General features: G+C 35.9%; 1 protein-coding gene across 1 annotated transcript in view; it reads right to left on the minus strand.

The window, feature by feature from the left end:
- Positions 1–2156: 2156 nt before the first annotated feature.
- TMEM47 (transmembrane protein 47) overlaps positions 2157–17444 on the minus strand; it is a 29829-nt gene continuing 14541 nt past the window's right edge. Inside the window, exons 2-3 of the mRNA XM_036840042.1 lie at positions 15999–16139; positions 2157–5544 (exon numbers count right to left, since the gene is read on the minus strand). Of these exons, the coding sequence (XP_036695937.1) occupies positions 5366–5544; positions 15999–16139 (320 nt within the window). The 3' untranslated portion in view covers positions 2157–5365. The remainder of the gene's footprint in view (positions 5545–15998; positions 16140–17444) is intronic.

Here is a 17444-nt window from a genome sequence, read left to right on the forward strand (position 1 = left end):
TATATGCAGTGTTTGAAGTTCAAGTCTATGCCTGTCTCTCTTCTGTGTGTAAGAAATGCCTTCCGGTCACACAGAACATCCTCACCCATGCCAAAATTAGTATATAAATTATATATATAGTTTAGATACTATTTTCTTCATTAATCCATGTCACATGCAGAAATTGAAGTATTCAAGGTTTTTGCTGGTTTGATGACATGATTTTCCAGTATTTGTTCCAAGCTTCTTTTATAATCATTATTTCTATGAAGTCATTCAACTTGGAAATAATTGCTTGCCAAAACTGAGTTTCTCTGGTGAACCACTCAACACAGCTTTAGTTTTACAAAGAACACCATTCTTTGTATGCTGTTAATCTTGGCTTACAAACACCACATATTATCCTTCCCACTTGAACAGTTCAGCTCCTGTTCTCTTAGTTATACTTTGGAACCATTAGACTTACGGCTGGAATATAAATGTGTGTCACCTAGCTGGTGAGTCTTTGAAAACAGATTTTCCAAGTATGGATATATGGACCCTCTGCTCGTGGCAACATCTAGTAGTTGTTAAAAATGTGAGGACTTCCCAGTCTGCAAACCTGCCTTATATCAGAAAAATTGTTGGCATTTTATTTGATAGAGTTTTGTTAGTCTGATTTTAACTTTGACATTAAGTATCTATGACATTGTGTTCCCAATACTTGACACAGAAGTTATTCAAGTTAAATTATTCAAATAAATTAGTGCTTCCTGTGAAAATACTAAGCGCTTAATTCTCATTTTTATTTGCTCCTTTAATCTTATCTCATTTAAGGTTGCACTGCTGAAAAGCTATTAACAGATGGTCGTAACATGAAAATTTGACCAATAAATTAAAAATCCAGGTATTCAGTGGATTATTCTACAGAATACAAAATAATTTCGCTATCAGTTAATTTTCTAACCAAAATGACTTAAAGACCACCAAAATGGAACATTGTGTTGACAAAGCATGGGCCTGACTTAATAAAACAAACCACAAACTGACTATATGGCCACTATGGCAAAGCAAATTAAAATTGTCTTCCTGTTTCCTGTTCACAGTGAAATCTCTGAAGGCAATGGATTTTCCCTTGTCTAATGCTAGTGAAGTTATCTCTCCATGTCTTCCAAATTCAGAGAATCTGGGTCATGGATAATTACCAGGCAGGACATGACTGTAAAGGTGTTTTGCCCGTGAGAATTCTGTATGAAAATGAAAGTACCTTATACTGAAAATATAATACATCAAATGAATGCTGCTGCTCCAACAAATTAGAATAAGGTCATTGAGAAGGAAAATTTCTACGACAGAAAATTTGTGAAAATGTTAGAATTCATAACATAAATGTGCATACTTTTGAACGTTTGATATTAAATACCTCATAGATTTATGAATGATTTACGATATTTTTTTTAGCAGAAAAATATACTGTGAACCTGTCAAGATTTGAGCGTTCATGAGAAATGAAAGGCATGACAAAAAATATATATTTTATATTCAAACTGATTTTATCAACACAAGAAAGTTTGCTCAATTATATATGGTTCTATTTCTACCTTCCAGAAAATTTTCTGACAATCATACAAGTGAATTTTTTGCTCTAATATAAATTTGTTTCCAAGTATACTTAACATTTATCTAATACACAAAGGGTGATGGGAAATTTGGACTTTATGAATTTCTACACATACACATACGCACATTGAAAATTTAGTGTCTAATTAAAAAATAGAAATAATGCAGGAAAGCCTGCTTTAACATACCTTGCAACTACTGAAAACTAAACAAAAACCAAAATAGAGTATCAAACCCTTCACTACTCCTCTTTCTACTTGTGTGATTAGACAATAGGAAAAAGGAGAGCCTACACTATATCTCCTCTCTGTGCCTTTTAAGATAGAAAGTTAAAAAAGACACTTAATATTCTTTCTTTTATTGTTCATATAACTCAGCTGCAGAAGACAGAAAGGATTTGGGAGATAGTTTGAAACAAAATATAGTTAAAAATTTTTTTACACAAAATGAACATGTCACATCAAGCTATGTTTTCTAAATAACATATACTTTATAAAAGAGAAAATGAACTGAAGACATGTAATTTAGAAACCTGTTAAAGAGTCCACACAGTAGAGAAGACACAAAGTCAAACCACATCAGTGAAGCCACTTTTATTTTTATTTTTTCCACATAGATAACTTCATGTCAGCTACAAAAATCATGAAATGAAGAACTGATCGTGAAACTGCAAACTCAAAACCACTGGAGTGATAAACAGGTTCCCCCCAGAGGACTGTTAAAAAAAAATAACCAGAATAGCATGAATTCATATTTAAGTATTAAACATGTCATATATTTTAAAATAATAAATATATAACAGCAGTAGAGAAACTAATAGCATAAACAGCATGGAGTATATTTTATTTTTTAAGACAGATGAAATTTCTAGGCACAGTTTTAGGCATTAAAGAGGACACAGAGGCATAGGTTAGTGTGCGCTGCTCTGTACAAAAATACAGTCTGAATAAATTACATTGCTAGCCATACAATTAGACGTCACTTACCAGTCAGTTCATTGCATGTTTAATAATATACAGGTACATGCTAATCCATATATATCATTTATATTTCAAACACATAGGTCTCTCTATATTTATGTCTTTAAAATTTACATGTTGAACTTACAAAAAGCTAAATTGTTGTGCAAGAAATCCAAATAACTAGCCCTGCTGAGTACTTTATGCTATATGTATGTATGTATATCTCTGTCTAAGATAAACAATGGGATTGTAGTTAATAGTTTGGCTTGTAAGAAAACATTAAACAAACCTGAAGCTGCAAAGACATAATGTTATTGTGGGTGAAAAATTCACTTGTGTTGATTCTGATAGACAAAACAGTATTTTGGATGAGCAATGACAACTTTCATGTTATATTGAACTTGTTAGTAATGAAACACTTTCAAATATTAGTGATGGTAGAAATATAGCATAGGGCTCTTCACTGGGAAGGGGAAAAAAGTTATATAAGAAATCTACTTCTCAGTAAACTGCAAATATGTGTGCCTTAGCCTATACTATATTCTGTCACTTTCCAGCTTTTCATATTGACAGAGAATGAAAACTTTGTTAAGACTCAAGATATGATATTGGTCTAACAGCACACTGCATCCTCTACTAGGACTAAGAAAAGTGCCTCATTGATGTCAGCACCAAAGTACTGTTCTTCCATTATTCAGGAATAAAGAGATTCTCTCCCAATAAAGAGTGTTTAGTAGCTGAAATCCCTTTCCAACAAATACCGTTATTTCTCAGGCTGCTCTGATAATATGCAATTAACTGCAAGATAGTCTGGCCCAGATTTTACTATTTCTCAAGAAAATTGCTTCAAAAGATTCTATAATAGTAATATCTTTCTGGAAAATTTCCACTCATAGTTTCTTATGATTCTATACAGAATTATATACTTTTATAAAGGTTTCTCTCCAGGATGCATTTAATCATTTTTGTCTGTCATTGCTAAAATAAGAATAAGCCTGGTTCTTCAAATTTACTTTGTGATTCCATAGAAAAGTCACAAGATAAGAGGGGTTTCTTTAAGCCTTTGAATAATAAAATAGTTTTGTTTTTTTCCTGTTGTTTTGGCAACAGTTCTTAAGACAAGCTGAAAGCAGAACTCTGCTTTGGGAGGTAAAGCAAATTATTAAATACTATTGATGTGGTCCTGCTCTTAACAGATTTTGCAATATAACAGAACACAGGTACATTTTAAATGATTTCTCCAATGCTTCTTTCTGCAAGAGGGCCAAATAGTGTCTTTGTTAACAAAAATAATTATTTATAATTTTTATATTAGAGCTGTATATTTGATATAAAAATATGTTTACAATTAAACTAACCAAATTTGTATATTAAACAGGATTAACACAAGTTTGCAGTGTAAGACTCGTTGCAAGCTTATTCCCTATTATTGATACTTCCTTCCATTTGACCAGTCAATAAATGATTCCCTTACCGTAAATCCATCATAATTGTGTGCACAAATCAGTTAGCCCATTAGTTAACTTCAGAGGACCAGGTGATAACCAGATGAATTCTACTCCTCTATTGACATTTAGACGTTTATATAAATCTATCACTATTCCTTTATTTTTTAATGAAGACATTTAAAATACTTGGAAAAAAAGCAGCCTTCTATTTTAATGAATTTTAAACAAAATGATCATCCTAATTGCTACTCTCTTTTGAACTACAGGGCTTACAGAAGAATCATTAATTTTCAGATTAACACCATTTCAATTTTTCATCTTATACAATTCTATTAACACTTTCCAGTGAAACAGTAGAGAACATAGAGCAAAAGCTTTAGGGTATATGCACTTTTGTACGGTAAATAAGTGTGAATACCGATCTAAGCCTCTTAAAAATGTGTACAAGGTTAGTGTTCAAATCACTTCACTAGAGCAAACATTTATTTTATGTGCAAAAGGCAAATGCATGTGTAGGCCTAGGAAACAACTTATTACCATTTATACTAATGGTTCACCTTCTATAAAAATATTTAAGCTTGTTACATATGCACAACTGTTTGCCGTAATGTTTGGTAAGTGATTTAAAGGGTACTTAGGACAAAAGCAACTCATGCATACTTCTTTCTAGTTGCCCCAAGGAAAGTAGAGACTCAATTTTTCCTCATTCTAGATATGGCTGAGGCAAAATTTCTAACCACATAATGAAAAGCACATGTCTCCAAGTCTTGACTTCCTTCCCAGGGAGATGCTGATTGCCAAAGCATAACCTCCCTTTAAAACAAGTATTCTTGAAGGTGGAACATGTATCATTAACCAGTTACATTCAGAACCCCCATTAGATGCTGAAGGGAAGTTCACTTTTCAAGAGTTCACTCAAGCAAATAACCAACGGTCAATGTAGTCACTGGGTGGGATAAGCAGGCGATAAGGACTCTAACAGTGGAATCCTTGTCAGCACAAAGGAGCTTCTAAACGTTGCTTATGCCAGCTGCTCCCCTGCAGGCAATAGGAGATTCAGGCATTTCTCATTCCAACTAGTTTCTCACAATGGTTGCTGTCATATAGACCCTTCGCTTGTCAAGAAAAGTGACATGAACATATTGGAAGTTTGCAGCATTTGCCTATGTCTAATCAGCTCTCTTAATTTGTGCAGGTCCCTAAAATGGATGTAAAAGCTGGTTATGATGTTGACAGCCAAAAGGCAAAAGATATTAAATCAACTGAGCAAACTGCTTGATGCTCCACAAGTGTTTTAGAAAATAGTGAGTTAGAAAAGATGCAGATGTAATCCTTTTGTTGGATGGTTGATTTTTTTTTAATTTGAGACTATTGGTTCTAGTAGTAGTCTTCGTAGTTCTTAGGGTTCAGGCAATAAAGGATGGCACCCCCAAACGAAAATATAGTTGCACCCCAGGCCAGGCCATAACCCCAATTGAACTCATGGTAAATTTTCAAGCTCACAGTTTCAATGAACTTGATTGGGTAAAGGACCAGGCTGCAAACCTGTAAAACAACTAAAAAAAAAAGCAAATCAAAATTAGGAAAATGTTATTTACAGGAAATAAAATGATATACAAATATACATATGTATGAGAATTACACTTTAATCAAATAAACAAAAAAGCCAAAAAATTTGAAGCATTGCTTATTCTAGATGGTACACTTTAAAATATGGACAACTTTTTCTGTTTAACACTATTTCACAGTACAGTAAGAATTACTCTATTAATAATCAGCAAATCACTATAATAGTATTTGATGAAATAATTAGTGTAATATAATTTATATGAGCATACAAAGTAATGGTTCTCACTTTACAAACACATATATAATTATCACTATTAAGGCAAGTAGTACTAGTTTAGCTAAACTGTTTCACTATACAACACCTGTAAATAGCTTTCCAAGAATAGTGACCCCAAATAGCAGCTAAAAACCCTTGTTATTTATTTATACTCTTGAGAAATTGGGGACTTTGAATTCATTTGTACTGATGAAACTGGTGTACCTGTGATTCAAGATGTGCTTTTGTTGCTGTTACTTCTCAATATCATCTAACTCAGCCCAATATTCCAAGTCCTACCTTGATGTCCTTACTCTGATCAAAAACTATTTTTATTCTTTTCTTTTCATCCAGTCCATACCTCTCATCTTTTAAAATGGGTTCAAAAGTCATCTTTGTCAAGAAGCCACACCAACTTACACCCTATTAGATATAACAGATGACATTTATATATTTATTCCTCACCTACTTTCAAAAAAGAATTAAGTCTATGAAGGCATGGGAGATAATCGTACTAGAAAACCTAAGTTAATGATGTCTACCACAATAGGGCACAAAACTTAGCTCTTACTTCTTAGTTAAATCTTAGTTCTTAGGCAGGGCTAAAGGGGAAATGTGATGAGTCATACTTAATAAAATAAAAGAAACCAGTTAATCAGGAAGGGGGAGGTGCTTTTTAAAAAAATATCTAAAATGCAGTTGGTATTTATCCAGTGGATATTTTTATATGGGAGACACTGGATTATACATGAGGTGATGTCTTCCATTCAAAATCATAACTTTCTATTGGATCAACTATTATATAATTTCTATTTTTTTTTTTGGCCACGCCGCACGGTTTGTGGGATCCCCGACCAGGGATTGAACCCATGCTCCCTGCAGTGGAGCACAGAGTCCTAACCACTGGACCACCAGGGAATTCCCTTCTATTTTATTTAAATCAATTTAATGAGAATTTATGGGATGCCTTGTTCTGCCTTGTTCTGCCTTATCTGCCTTGTTCTCTACTATATGATGGCTTCCACCCTCAAGAGACAATCTTCACCCTGAAAAATCTGAGATATAGTAATATGTGACAGGGATTGGCAAACTACCAAATCTGGCCTGCTTTTTGTTTTTGAAAAAAAGTTATACTGGAACACAGCCAGGCTCATTCATTTATGTACTGTTCACACTACCATGACACAGTTGAGTAGCTGCAACAGAAACCATGTGGCCCACAAAGCCAGAAGTATTTACTATCTGGCCTTTTATAAAAAAAAGTTTACCAACGCCTGATTATAACGTAAATTTTGGGTTAAAATAATTATTATTTAACTCATCTTAAAAATACTGTAAATTCCAAAAATGCAACAACAAAAATGTGAATAATTAAGGTGTAGGAGACAAGAATAAACTTTGACACAGTAAAAATAATACAGCTTATTACATTTTTTTAAAACAGCAAGAGAATAGATAGTGTGTTTAATTAAACTGGAATTTCGTGCTTTAAAATCTACTCTCATCTATTCTCAGTACCTGTAAAATATCATTAGTACCAATATGGCTAATGTTCCTAGAAAGTCTACATAACAGTCATCTATCTCTGGCATAAGACTGATGAACTACAGAAAACTCATGAGGGGGCATGATTCCTCAAAATTATTACTTTCGATAACGCTCAGACTAGGGGTGAAATGACCTTTCTGGAAGAAGATATAAGAATTCCAAACATTTTTGCCATGTAGCTCAACACTGCTCTGGGCCAGCACTAGCCTACCATACTTCCACATTACTACTGACAGTGGATGGATAAGTAGGTCCATATAACAGGAGAATCTCTCAACATTCAAAACAGAAATCACACCTTGTTTATAGTTTAAAAATCTCAGAAAAAGTTTTAAGTCGTTGTTAGAACAACTAACAGCATATTATATAATCCACACTTCTATTTCCAGCCAGTAAGTGCTAAATGTGTATTAATTTAAAAACTGGCTGGCTCTGTGCCTTTGTGATGGAAAAGGTGCTTTCATGTTTTAAATGTCTTAAAACTAACAAGAAGTCAATTACTATCAACCATGAACTACAGAAAAAAAAAAATCCAAAGTTACTAAGTAAGTTAAAAAGAAAGAAAGGCATTTTTCTCCTTTGGTTTCTATACTCTGGTCACTAGTCAAATCATGACTGATCCTGCCAGGATATGATTGAAATATGAATGTGAATTAGAAACAGTAAAATTCATTTACTCATTCAATAAATACTTGAATGTTTCTAAAGTGACACAGTTTAAGGCACTGGTAACACAAGTTGCTACCCTCATGGCTAGGCACACCATTATCAGTAAATAAATACAGAATACGGCAGGTATTGCTAAGAGACGTGAAAACACAAGAAAGCAAGAAAACAAGACAGAGGGATGCAGGCTGCTCTTTTAAATGAGAGCTGAAGAAGGCCTCTCTGGGGAGGAGTCATTAAAGCACAGACCTGAATGAAGTGAGGGGTGCAGGTCAATATAGTGGGAAGTGAGCGATCTTGGGTAGAGGGCACAGGCAGTGCAAAACTCCTGATGCAGGAGCACACTGGGTACAGTGGAACATCAGTAAGGATGCTATGGATGCAGTACAGCGGTACAGAGAGCAAGGAAGGGAACAGCATGAGATGAGATAGAAAAGACAGCCAGAGGCTCATTCAGGAATAGCCTTGTGAACCATGGTCAGGGGTCTGGATTTCATTCTAAGTGTGATGAGCAACTGCAAGAGGAATGCGAGCAGAGAAGTAAAAACTGATCTGAATTATATTCTAAAAGGATTATACTGCTTCTTTTGTGAATCAGCCAGTTCCTGGAGTGAGGTGTTCACCTAGCCTGCTTTTTTTTTTTTTTAATTAATTTTATTTATTTATTTATTTATTTATGGCTGTGTTGGGTCTTCGTTTCTGTGCGAGGGCTTTCTCCAGTTGCGGCGAGCGGGGGCCACTCTTCATCGTGGTGCGCGGGCCTCTCACTATTGCAGCCTCTCTTGTTGCGGAGCACAGGCTCCAGATGTGCAGGTTCAGTAGTTGTGGCTCACAGGCCTAGTTGTGGCTCTGCAGCATGTGGGATCTTCCCAGACCAGGGCTCGAACCCGTGTCCCCTGCATTGGCAGGCAGATTCTCAACCACTGTGCCACCAGGGAAGCCCCCTTAGCCTGCTTTTAATATTCATTTCAATGTGTTTTATTTAGCAAATATTTGGTCTTCATGGTATAATATAATGATATAGTTTCCCTCTAGTGGGAAAAGTAGAAATACAACTCCATTAGGCTCCACTGGCTTCCTTCTCTCTCTTGAGCGGCTTTCTTAGAGATGGAACTTTATTGTGTTGTTTGCCAGATGAAATGACCCTAAAACGCTTTATGCTTCTGAATTATTTTACTCTCTTTGGAATCACGGAGAAAAATGCATGTAATAGCAAAATTGAGAAAAAAATATAATCCTGCATTTGTAAATAATTTTCTTCATTTAATATAATATAGAGATGCAGGTTAAAATGCCTCCTTGCCTTTCACAGATGCTGCAAAGGAAACTAACAAACACACCTAGAGTCCAGAACTCAAGAAAATAACACCATACTATGTTTCTACTTTACCACCAATCAATGAAACATAATAGGCATTGGCTGTGGTATTGTCTATGCTCTATCTCAGAGGCATAAGTCAAGTTGTATAGCATTTTAGAATTTGAAGGGAATTTGAGGTTCATTTTATTCCCCCTCCCTACTTTTTGGAAAAGAGGCAACAAAACTACCAGCCGGGGCTTCCCTGGTGGCGCAGTGGTTGAGAGTCTGCCTGCCAGTGCAGGGGACATGGGTTCGAGCCCTGGTCTGGGAGGATCCCACATGCTGCGGAGCGACTGGGCCCGTGAGCCACAACTGCTGAGCCTGCGCGTCTGGAGCCTGTGCTCCGCAACAGGAGAGGCCGCGATAGCGAGAGGCCTGCGCACCGCGATGAAGAGTGGCCCACGCTCGCCGCAACTGGAGAGGGCCCTCGCACAGAAACGAAGACCCAACACAGCTAAAAATAGATAAATAAATAAACTAATTTAAAAAAAAAAACTACCAGCCATGAAATTGTGCAGACAGAAACATGACAAGAACTTAGAGGTTCTTGTGTTATTTCTAGTTTTCTTTAAGGGGATATTTTTCAATGTTTTCAATATTGAAATATTCAATATTCAAATAGTCAATATTTTCTAACATGGGGATATTTCAATATTTCAACAAACATTTATTGGATGCCCACTGCATTCTAGGTGAAAGAGGTAAGACAGATAGGACACAGCCCTTGCCCTTTGATATTTCATACTCTATCGTGGAGACAGACACACCGATACAAACAAATGTGTTCAACAGTAATAGTAGAGGCATGTTCACTTATAATCCATTCATCATGTTTATTGAGCTCTAATGGTACTCCAAGTACCACTTCTGCCTGCAGAAAGAAGGGAGGGCTTCAGAGACGAAGCACTATTTGAACTGGTTCTTGAAGGATGGACAGTACTCGGTCAGAAGAGAAACATGAAAAGACCTCTAGGAAGAAGAAGCAGTTTCCATAAAGCTTAGAGATATAAGAGGCTGTGCCCATAGAAAATTCACATGGGTAGAATGAAGGGCACAGTCACATGGAAATGTTTGGTTTAGACTATAAAAGACTTATTAGCATGTCATAAAAATAACAGACTGGTTTCTATAGGGAGACATTTCAGAGGTTATTTGAATTGTAGATGCTGTTGGTACCCTATGCTCTCATCCTCATAATTCCAGTATATGTCAGCCTGACTTTCAATTGTCAGCACCTGCACTTCTTTGCCTGACTTTTCCTCTGGCCACAAAAGCTACTTTGCCTGACTCTGAGGCAGGTACAGTGTTCTGGGAAATTACCATTGCTGTTTCCCCATCATCACCAACAGCCCTTACCAATGACTATCAGCATTTGGTTTATAAATACTCCAATTCCCTAGTCCTTCCAGTGAGGTAACTCTGAGGGGTGTGTTCTGCACTGGTTTCCAAAATTTTTCCAGGAAGATTAAGCTCCAGGTGCTTACAGTGACTACTGGTTTGATAATGTACTCTTTATTGGCTGCCTTCTCTTCCCTGCCTCACGTTCTTTCCATATCCCTTCTTTTACCTCCCAGATTAAGTACTTGCACTTGATTCCTTGCTTCAGATTCTGCCTCTGGGGAAACCAAAGGAACAAGTGACAAGACCAGATTTGTATTTCAGAACTACATCTCATGTGTTTGTATGCAAGACAGCCTAAAAGGGAGGAGACTGGAGGAGGACAGGCCCCTAGGAGGTTAGTCAGTGCATGGATACCTGTGCACAGTGATGACTAAGGTAACATCAGTGGGAAAGGTCAGGGAAAGTAAAGACTATAAAAGAAAAACTGAGTAACTGGATTCCAGGAAAGGGAAAGGAAGGAGTCACATAGTTTAACTCAGAAGTTACCACAGAAAAATAAATTAGGGGGAAGTTCAAATTTGGGAACTGAGATGTTCCACTTGAGGAAGAATTATATCCTCAACTAACTCAGTAATGGTGGTGTATAAAAAGAAGCTACAGACTTAGAAGATAATTTAAAGACAAAATTGATAGGACTATCCAGCCAAGTCCCCTAAATATCAAATTCACATAAAGGAAACAATATTTGTAGAATAAAAAACATTTGCCCATGAAAGGTTAACATGAAGCTATCAATTTCTCTCCTTTTTAATTTAATCTATAACTACTTAAAATTAAGCAGTACATACGAAATGAATTCTTGATGGTGATACTGTAAACTGTTCTAACCAAAGGGTAGTTTGATATGGATAAAGATCTGTGAATAGAACTTTTTAGTTTGAAATATAAGCTGGACACTGACTTTTCTGTCAAAATCTAGACTTGAAATACCTCCAGCCATCTCCTTGTGCCTGACAGGATGGAGAGGAGGGCTGCAATACACAAGCCTCTAATCAGAGATGGAAAGCAGGTGCAGGACCCCCTCCCAAAATATCCCCATTCTGCATTAACAATCATTTAGAGGAGGCTTTCTGCAGATATAACAGAAAGGAACATCCTCAATAATACAATTAGTGGGGATTCCGTCATTTAAAATCTGAATTATGAAAGACTCAGAATTTTCTGCAACTTGTCTTAAAGGCCATGGGGGAAAAAAAGGAAGCAATCATCCTAAGTCCCAGTGGGGCATAAAAAGATCTGCAAAACCAGACAATAAAAGAAAAGGACCCAGAAAAAGGCAACCCCTCTAATTTCACCAAGTCTTTAGTGAGAACTAGATGTCAGGTAACAGAATCTCCTCATGCATTATCTGTCATTGTCATTTACACAATAAAAAACATGCTATAGTCAACTGTACTGGACATGTGCACAGTTTTCATGATGTGCTATGTTTCGGTCATGCTGTACTGATCAGCTTGTGGTCTTTATGACACCTTGAGTTGTTGCCATCCTTCAGGTGTTGCTCCCAAGAGATGGGGTAACTGGAGTTACAGGATGGACTCCAACTGTAGTACACGGTTGGCAGCTGAATTAAAAATTCAAGGCTGATTCGGCTCTTATTTTTCTGTGTTATATGTACCCAAGTACAGATAACTCGTGAAACCTCACTTGGGCTCTCAAATTAGATAGCTGCCCTGAATTGAAACCCTGGCTCTGCAACTTACTAGCTGGACAACACCGGACAATTACTTAACCTTTCTGAGGCTGCTTCTTCCCTGATAATATGAGGAAAATAAATACCTAATCTTAAGACTGTTATAGCAGAGATAGCAGTGTGCTACAGGTCTAGCAGTATGACACATGGTAGGTGCTCAGTTAATTATTATTATCATCAACAGTATCATTATAGAGAACATCTTATTCTGAAGTCTAAATTTGTAGGACTGAAGGTAGAAGAGTTGTGGAACATAGGACAATGTTTTAGATGGGTTGCAGCGATGGCTAGCTCTTAGATCTTCTAGCAATTATTCAAGCAGGTAGCAAACCCACCCTAAATCAAGGACCTCAGAGAAAAAGAGAAGACAAGAAAACCTTTAAAATTTGTTTGGCTGTGTTTATAAGACTTAATCATCAGCTTTTAGTAAAAACCCTTTAAGAGTATATTATCTAACACCAAGATAGTGTAGTTGCATACTATAGGCACCCAACATATATTTGTTAAATAAATGAATGAAAATATGGATATATGAAAAATAATCTTACAACTGTTACTTTTTTGAGCTGTTTTGGTCTTAGACTTGTGGTCACAGGGAACTTGCTGCTTCATAAATTGCCAACAGAGAAATGGTTTAAGAAAAACCAAATTACAGTTAGCTAGTTGTTTTCATGCCTGTTTTTCCCTATCAGATTATAAGCCACATTCCTCAGTCTTCTTTCCATCATTCATTCAGCTATTTACTGAGTGCCCCAGAGTACCAGGAACTGCATATGGTACTGAATTAATGATGTAGTTCTGTGTAGAGATGTTTCCAAGTGGTAGTGCTATGTCTGTTTTGATTTTATGTACTGCAAGTTTCAGCAGAAGCAAAAAAAAAAAAAGAATATTTCTTAGTTGAGATAAGTATCATTCCCTATGTGTGTGAATACCAAGATAAAGCTTAATATTATTTGGAGAAGAAAATATTGTGAGAAAAGCGGAGAAATACAGACCATTTTCAAGCAGACCAGGATGAGTAAAAAGGGAAAATAGTCCCAAATACACATTTACAAAGAATCACTAAACTGGTGAGACAAGCCAACCACTAGAATAAGTATGTTTCCTAAGAAGCAAGCAAGATAAAACAACCATGATTTTTAGCTAGCATTGTTTCAAGTAGGCAGATTTTCCAACTTTGTTAATCTTACACCCAAATCATAAATGGATTATTATGTTTAATAAATATCTTTTCCAGAAGTCAGCTACAGGCAACTCTTTAATGGCTTTTTGCAGATGGGAGAGAGAAACTTTTTCATGACATGTTTCAAATAACCAGTAAGTTTTACCTTGCTTATATGCAAAGTGAACGCTAAACTAATGGTTATTTCAAAAAAAGCTTCCATAAGCACAGTCTCAAAAGAGAATGAGTAAAATTAAATCTCAGCACGTGTACAGTTTTAAAATGTAGCAGTATAATGCTCATTTTCGGTCTTGGCAGGTAGAATAATACTGTATGAATGTTGCTTTAGGGATTCGTCTCGTTATTTTATAATTTACTAATATTTGTGGCAGCGAGAGTTAAATCAAAATCTTTTTTTGACCAAATCCATTACCTTTAACTTATACTCATTTACAATATGTTTTCTGTTACAACCAGTGCTTATTTTCACATTTTCACAAATTTTGCTATACTTGGGAAAAACTATAGAACTTTTTAAGAAAAAACTGGAACTTCCAGTTATTTCTTAAGAATGTTTATAATAGGTGCTTTAAACAACAGATTTCTTTATAGATTCTGCATATGCCATTATAGAGTAAGTTAAAGGCTAAATGGGATAGTAACTAGGTAGCACAATAATACTGGATATTTATAAGAGAATGTCTAGACTGTCTCTATATCTTCATAAATCAGAAATATGAGTATTCTAAAAATTATTCAAAACATAATTCCAGTTTTAAAGAACTGTATATCATTTCAGAACAATTTATCAAGAAATTCTATTATAATTGACTCTCTAATCACTATGTTAATAAATCCTAGCTGCAAAGATAAACTTATACTACAATTAAAATATCTAAGTTATTTCATTGTAAAAATAGGAAAAGAGCCGTGGCAAATCCATGAACTGAGAAATAAACTGGAGAATGATGGAATCTTTAGGAGAATCTTCATGTTATACTAAATGATTCACAATAGAGACCTTTATTACACGAGATCAACAATATAATGATATTGTGGTCACCGCCTAAGACTTCAAAATATTTTTTGTAGTAGTGTTTTCTACTCTATTAGAAAGTATCTGTCATGCTACTTAGCCAGTTTTATAGGTGTCTCAATACAATGACCAGTCCATAATAGGTACCCAATAAAGAGTGAATGAATGAATGAGGGATTCAGTAGTGAATGAACCACCCGTTTAGGATTCAGTAGCCTCCTAGCCCCAGGTCCACCAGTAACTACTATGTGATCTTGAGCACATCACTTAAGGGATTTTAATTAGATCTATTTCTACATTCTTTCAGCCCTGTGGACCGTTGTTTTTATGACCCTTGCATTCTGACCAGTCTTCATGGGTATAAGAAGATAAACACAAACAGCAGGGGGCAGCAGAACACTTCTGATTTTATATTTTTAGACCAAATGACCCTTCAAATCCTGAGAAATTTCATCTATTCCCATCTTTAAACAGCTTTAAAAAATCCATCTAACAGGCTAGATGGTTCTGTCAGTGTCTTCATTGTTGACAGTCACAGGGGCTTATTTTGCAGTCTTCAAATCAGATATGACTGACAGGGTAAATTGAAGGCACCAACAAGAATATTTCAGTTTCGGTCATTTATAAGAATATTTAAGGAGATCCTTATAAATGAAAATTAAACTCATATCAAATAATGTACTGGGCTTTTAGTCTTATAAGCCCCTTTTCTAAATAGCTCCCTGACTTTTAGTAAAACTTCCATTTTACCTGGGTTGATATTTTAATCCAAGCTGTGCTTCATAGAAAGATGGGTTGCTAAATTAATGAATATGCCATTGAACTCACACAATTGAATTGTCTGACGGGTCATGTTAAACGTTATGATTTTTCAGTATAACCATGTTTATTTCAAAACAGATTTATACCTTTAAGGGTACACATATTGTAATTTTTTTTCAGTTTTATGTCAGAGAAAAACAATTTTGCCTTAAGATCACCAAGGGGGCAGTAAAAGGAGGAAAAACGTACTGGATGTGAAGAAAGACTTGGTAAACACATCTGCTGCAATTCCTAAGGCAACAGCCCTTGTCAAGAGCCATTATTTATTCGTGTTCTAGTTCGAAGTTTAGAAATTGCCACTGTGCTCTGTGAAATGCTTAACACACTGAAAACTGATACTATGATAAACCTGTAGCCAATTTACCTTAAAATATAACAAATGCCTCTTGATCTGTAGGTAATACAGCAACCACATTACTGTTTCTGCATGAGAAGGGAGGATGGTAGAAAGGTTCATGAAACTTTAATACTGGTTTGAAAGTAATGAATATATTTACCTGCTGCAAAAAGCATGACAGCAACAGGTCTGTAGAAGCGCCTTCGAGATCCCACGCAGATGGAAATCAAACCCACCAGGAATGCAATGAGAATGATGGCAGCACCGCCCAAGAGTAAAGCCAGAGTAGCAATCTGCCAGTCTGGAAGGAAAAAAGAAAGGCATTGCTTTTTTCAAGCAGTAAACTATGCTCAGCAGCAGTCACCTTGCTGCAGCTAAATAGATGTGATTTTACTGCATACCAACCATCCTTTGGGATTTGAGATGTTTTGCAACAAAAATTACTATAAATGTCCTTATTCAGAAAAGTCTCCTACATTAAGCTAAACACAGTTGGGTTTTTTTTTAATCTTTTTTTTCCATGTACCCAACTCTCACTTATCCTTCCAGATCCACCTTGAAATCTTCGCTAAGCACAGTTTTTAGACCACAGGTTTGCCATGCTTTTCTTCCAAGGACTCTATTAAGCATTCATGCTAAATTGGTGCCCCCTGCACAACCTACTGTCATTATTATTATTATTTAATTTTCTATTGAGCTATAAAGTTCACAAATCATAAGTATAGAAAGTAGAGAACTTGATGAATTTCATGTATATTTACACACCCACGTAACTACCGCCCAGATTAAGATAGAGAACATTTCTATCACCCAGAAAGTTCCCTCGTGCCCCTCCCCAGTCAATAATTACCCTCCTACCCAGGCTACGAACCAACATTATTTATGTATTCGATTTGCCTTTTCTTAAACTTTATATAAATGGTATCAATTCTTTGATGTCTGGCTTTTAAGTCTGTATTTATTTTCTGTCTGGCTTTTATGTCTCTGATATTCAACCATGTTGTTGCATGTGGCTGTAGTACATACTTCGTTTTTTAATTGCTGTGCTTTCTTAGAAAGCCTTCCTTTGCACACACACACACAAAAAAACCTCAACTTTTTTAATTGCCTTTCTCTCCCTCCCCCCCCCAACTAAAACAACTCCCCCAGCAAATTAGCATCAGGAAGATTTGTTGTTTGTTTTTTCCTCTTCTCTTTCCTTTCATTCTAATCTTACTGTTGTATTTACCACCATAGGGATGGTTTCTGAAAGTAAGTATTCCCAGGGTGCCAGAATGGACTCTAAGTGGCTCCTTGGCTCCTTTCTTCATTCACACACGTTAACAGTAAGCATATACTGACCACTTACTATGTGCAGGCCTCTGTACAGATACTTTGAGTCTCCCATGCCCTGAATGAAACCGAAACCTCGCTGAAATGTATTTGTTATTTCTTATAAAATAAAGATTTAGAAAGAGTATGACACAAAACTGGCCCATTTTCCATTTTACAAGAGTAGAATGTTCTCTAAGAAGTAAAGTGAATATATAAAAGCACTGTCCAGCTTAGGAAGCATCACAGAAAATGATACTGTGGAGAACATTCTTTCGTGGGTTTTGTTTGGAAG

The sequence above is a fragment of the Balaenoptera musculus genome, chromosome X, assembly GCF_009873245.2.
Source record: "Balaenoptera musculus isolate JJ_BM4_2016_0621 chromosome X, mBalMus1.pri.v3, whole genome shotgun sequence".
NCBI classification, from domain to species: Eukaryota; Metazoa; Chordata; class Mammalia; order Artiodactyla; family Balaenopteridae; genus Balaenoptera; species Balaenoptera musculus.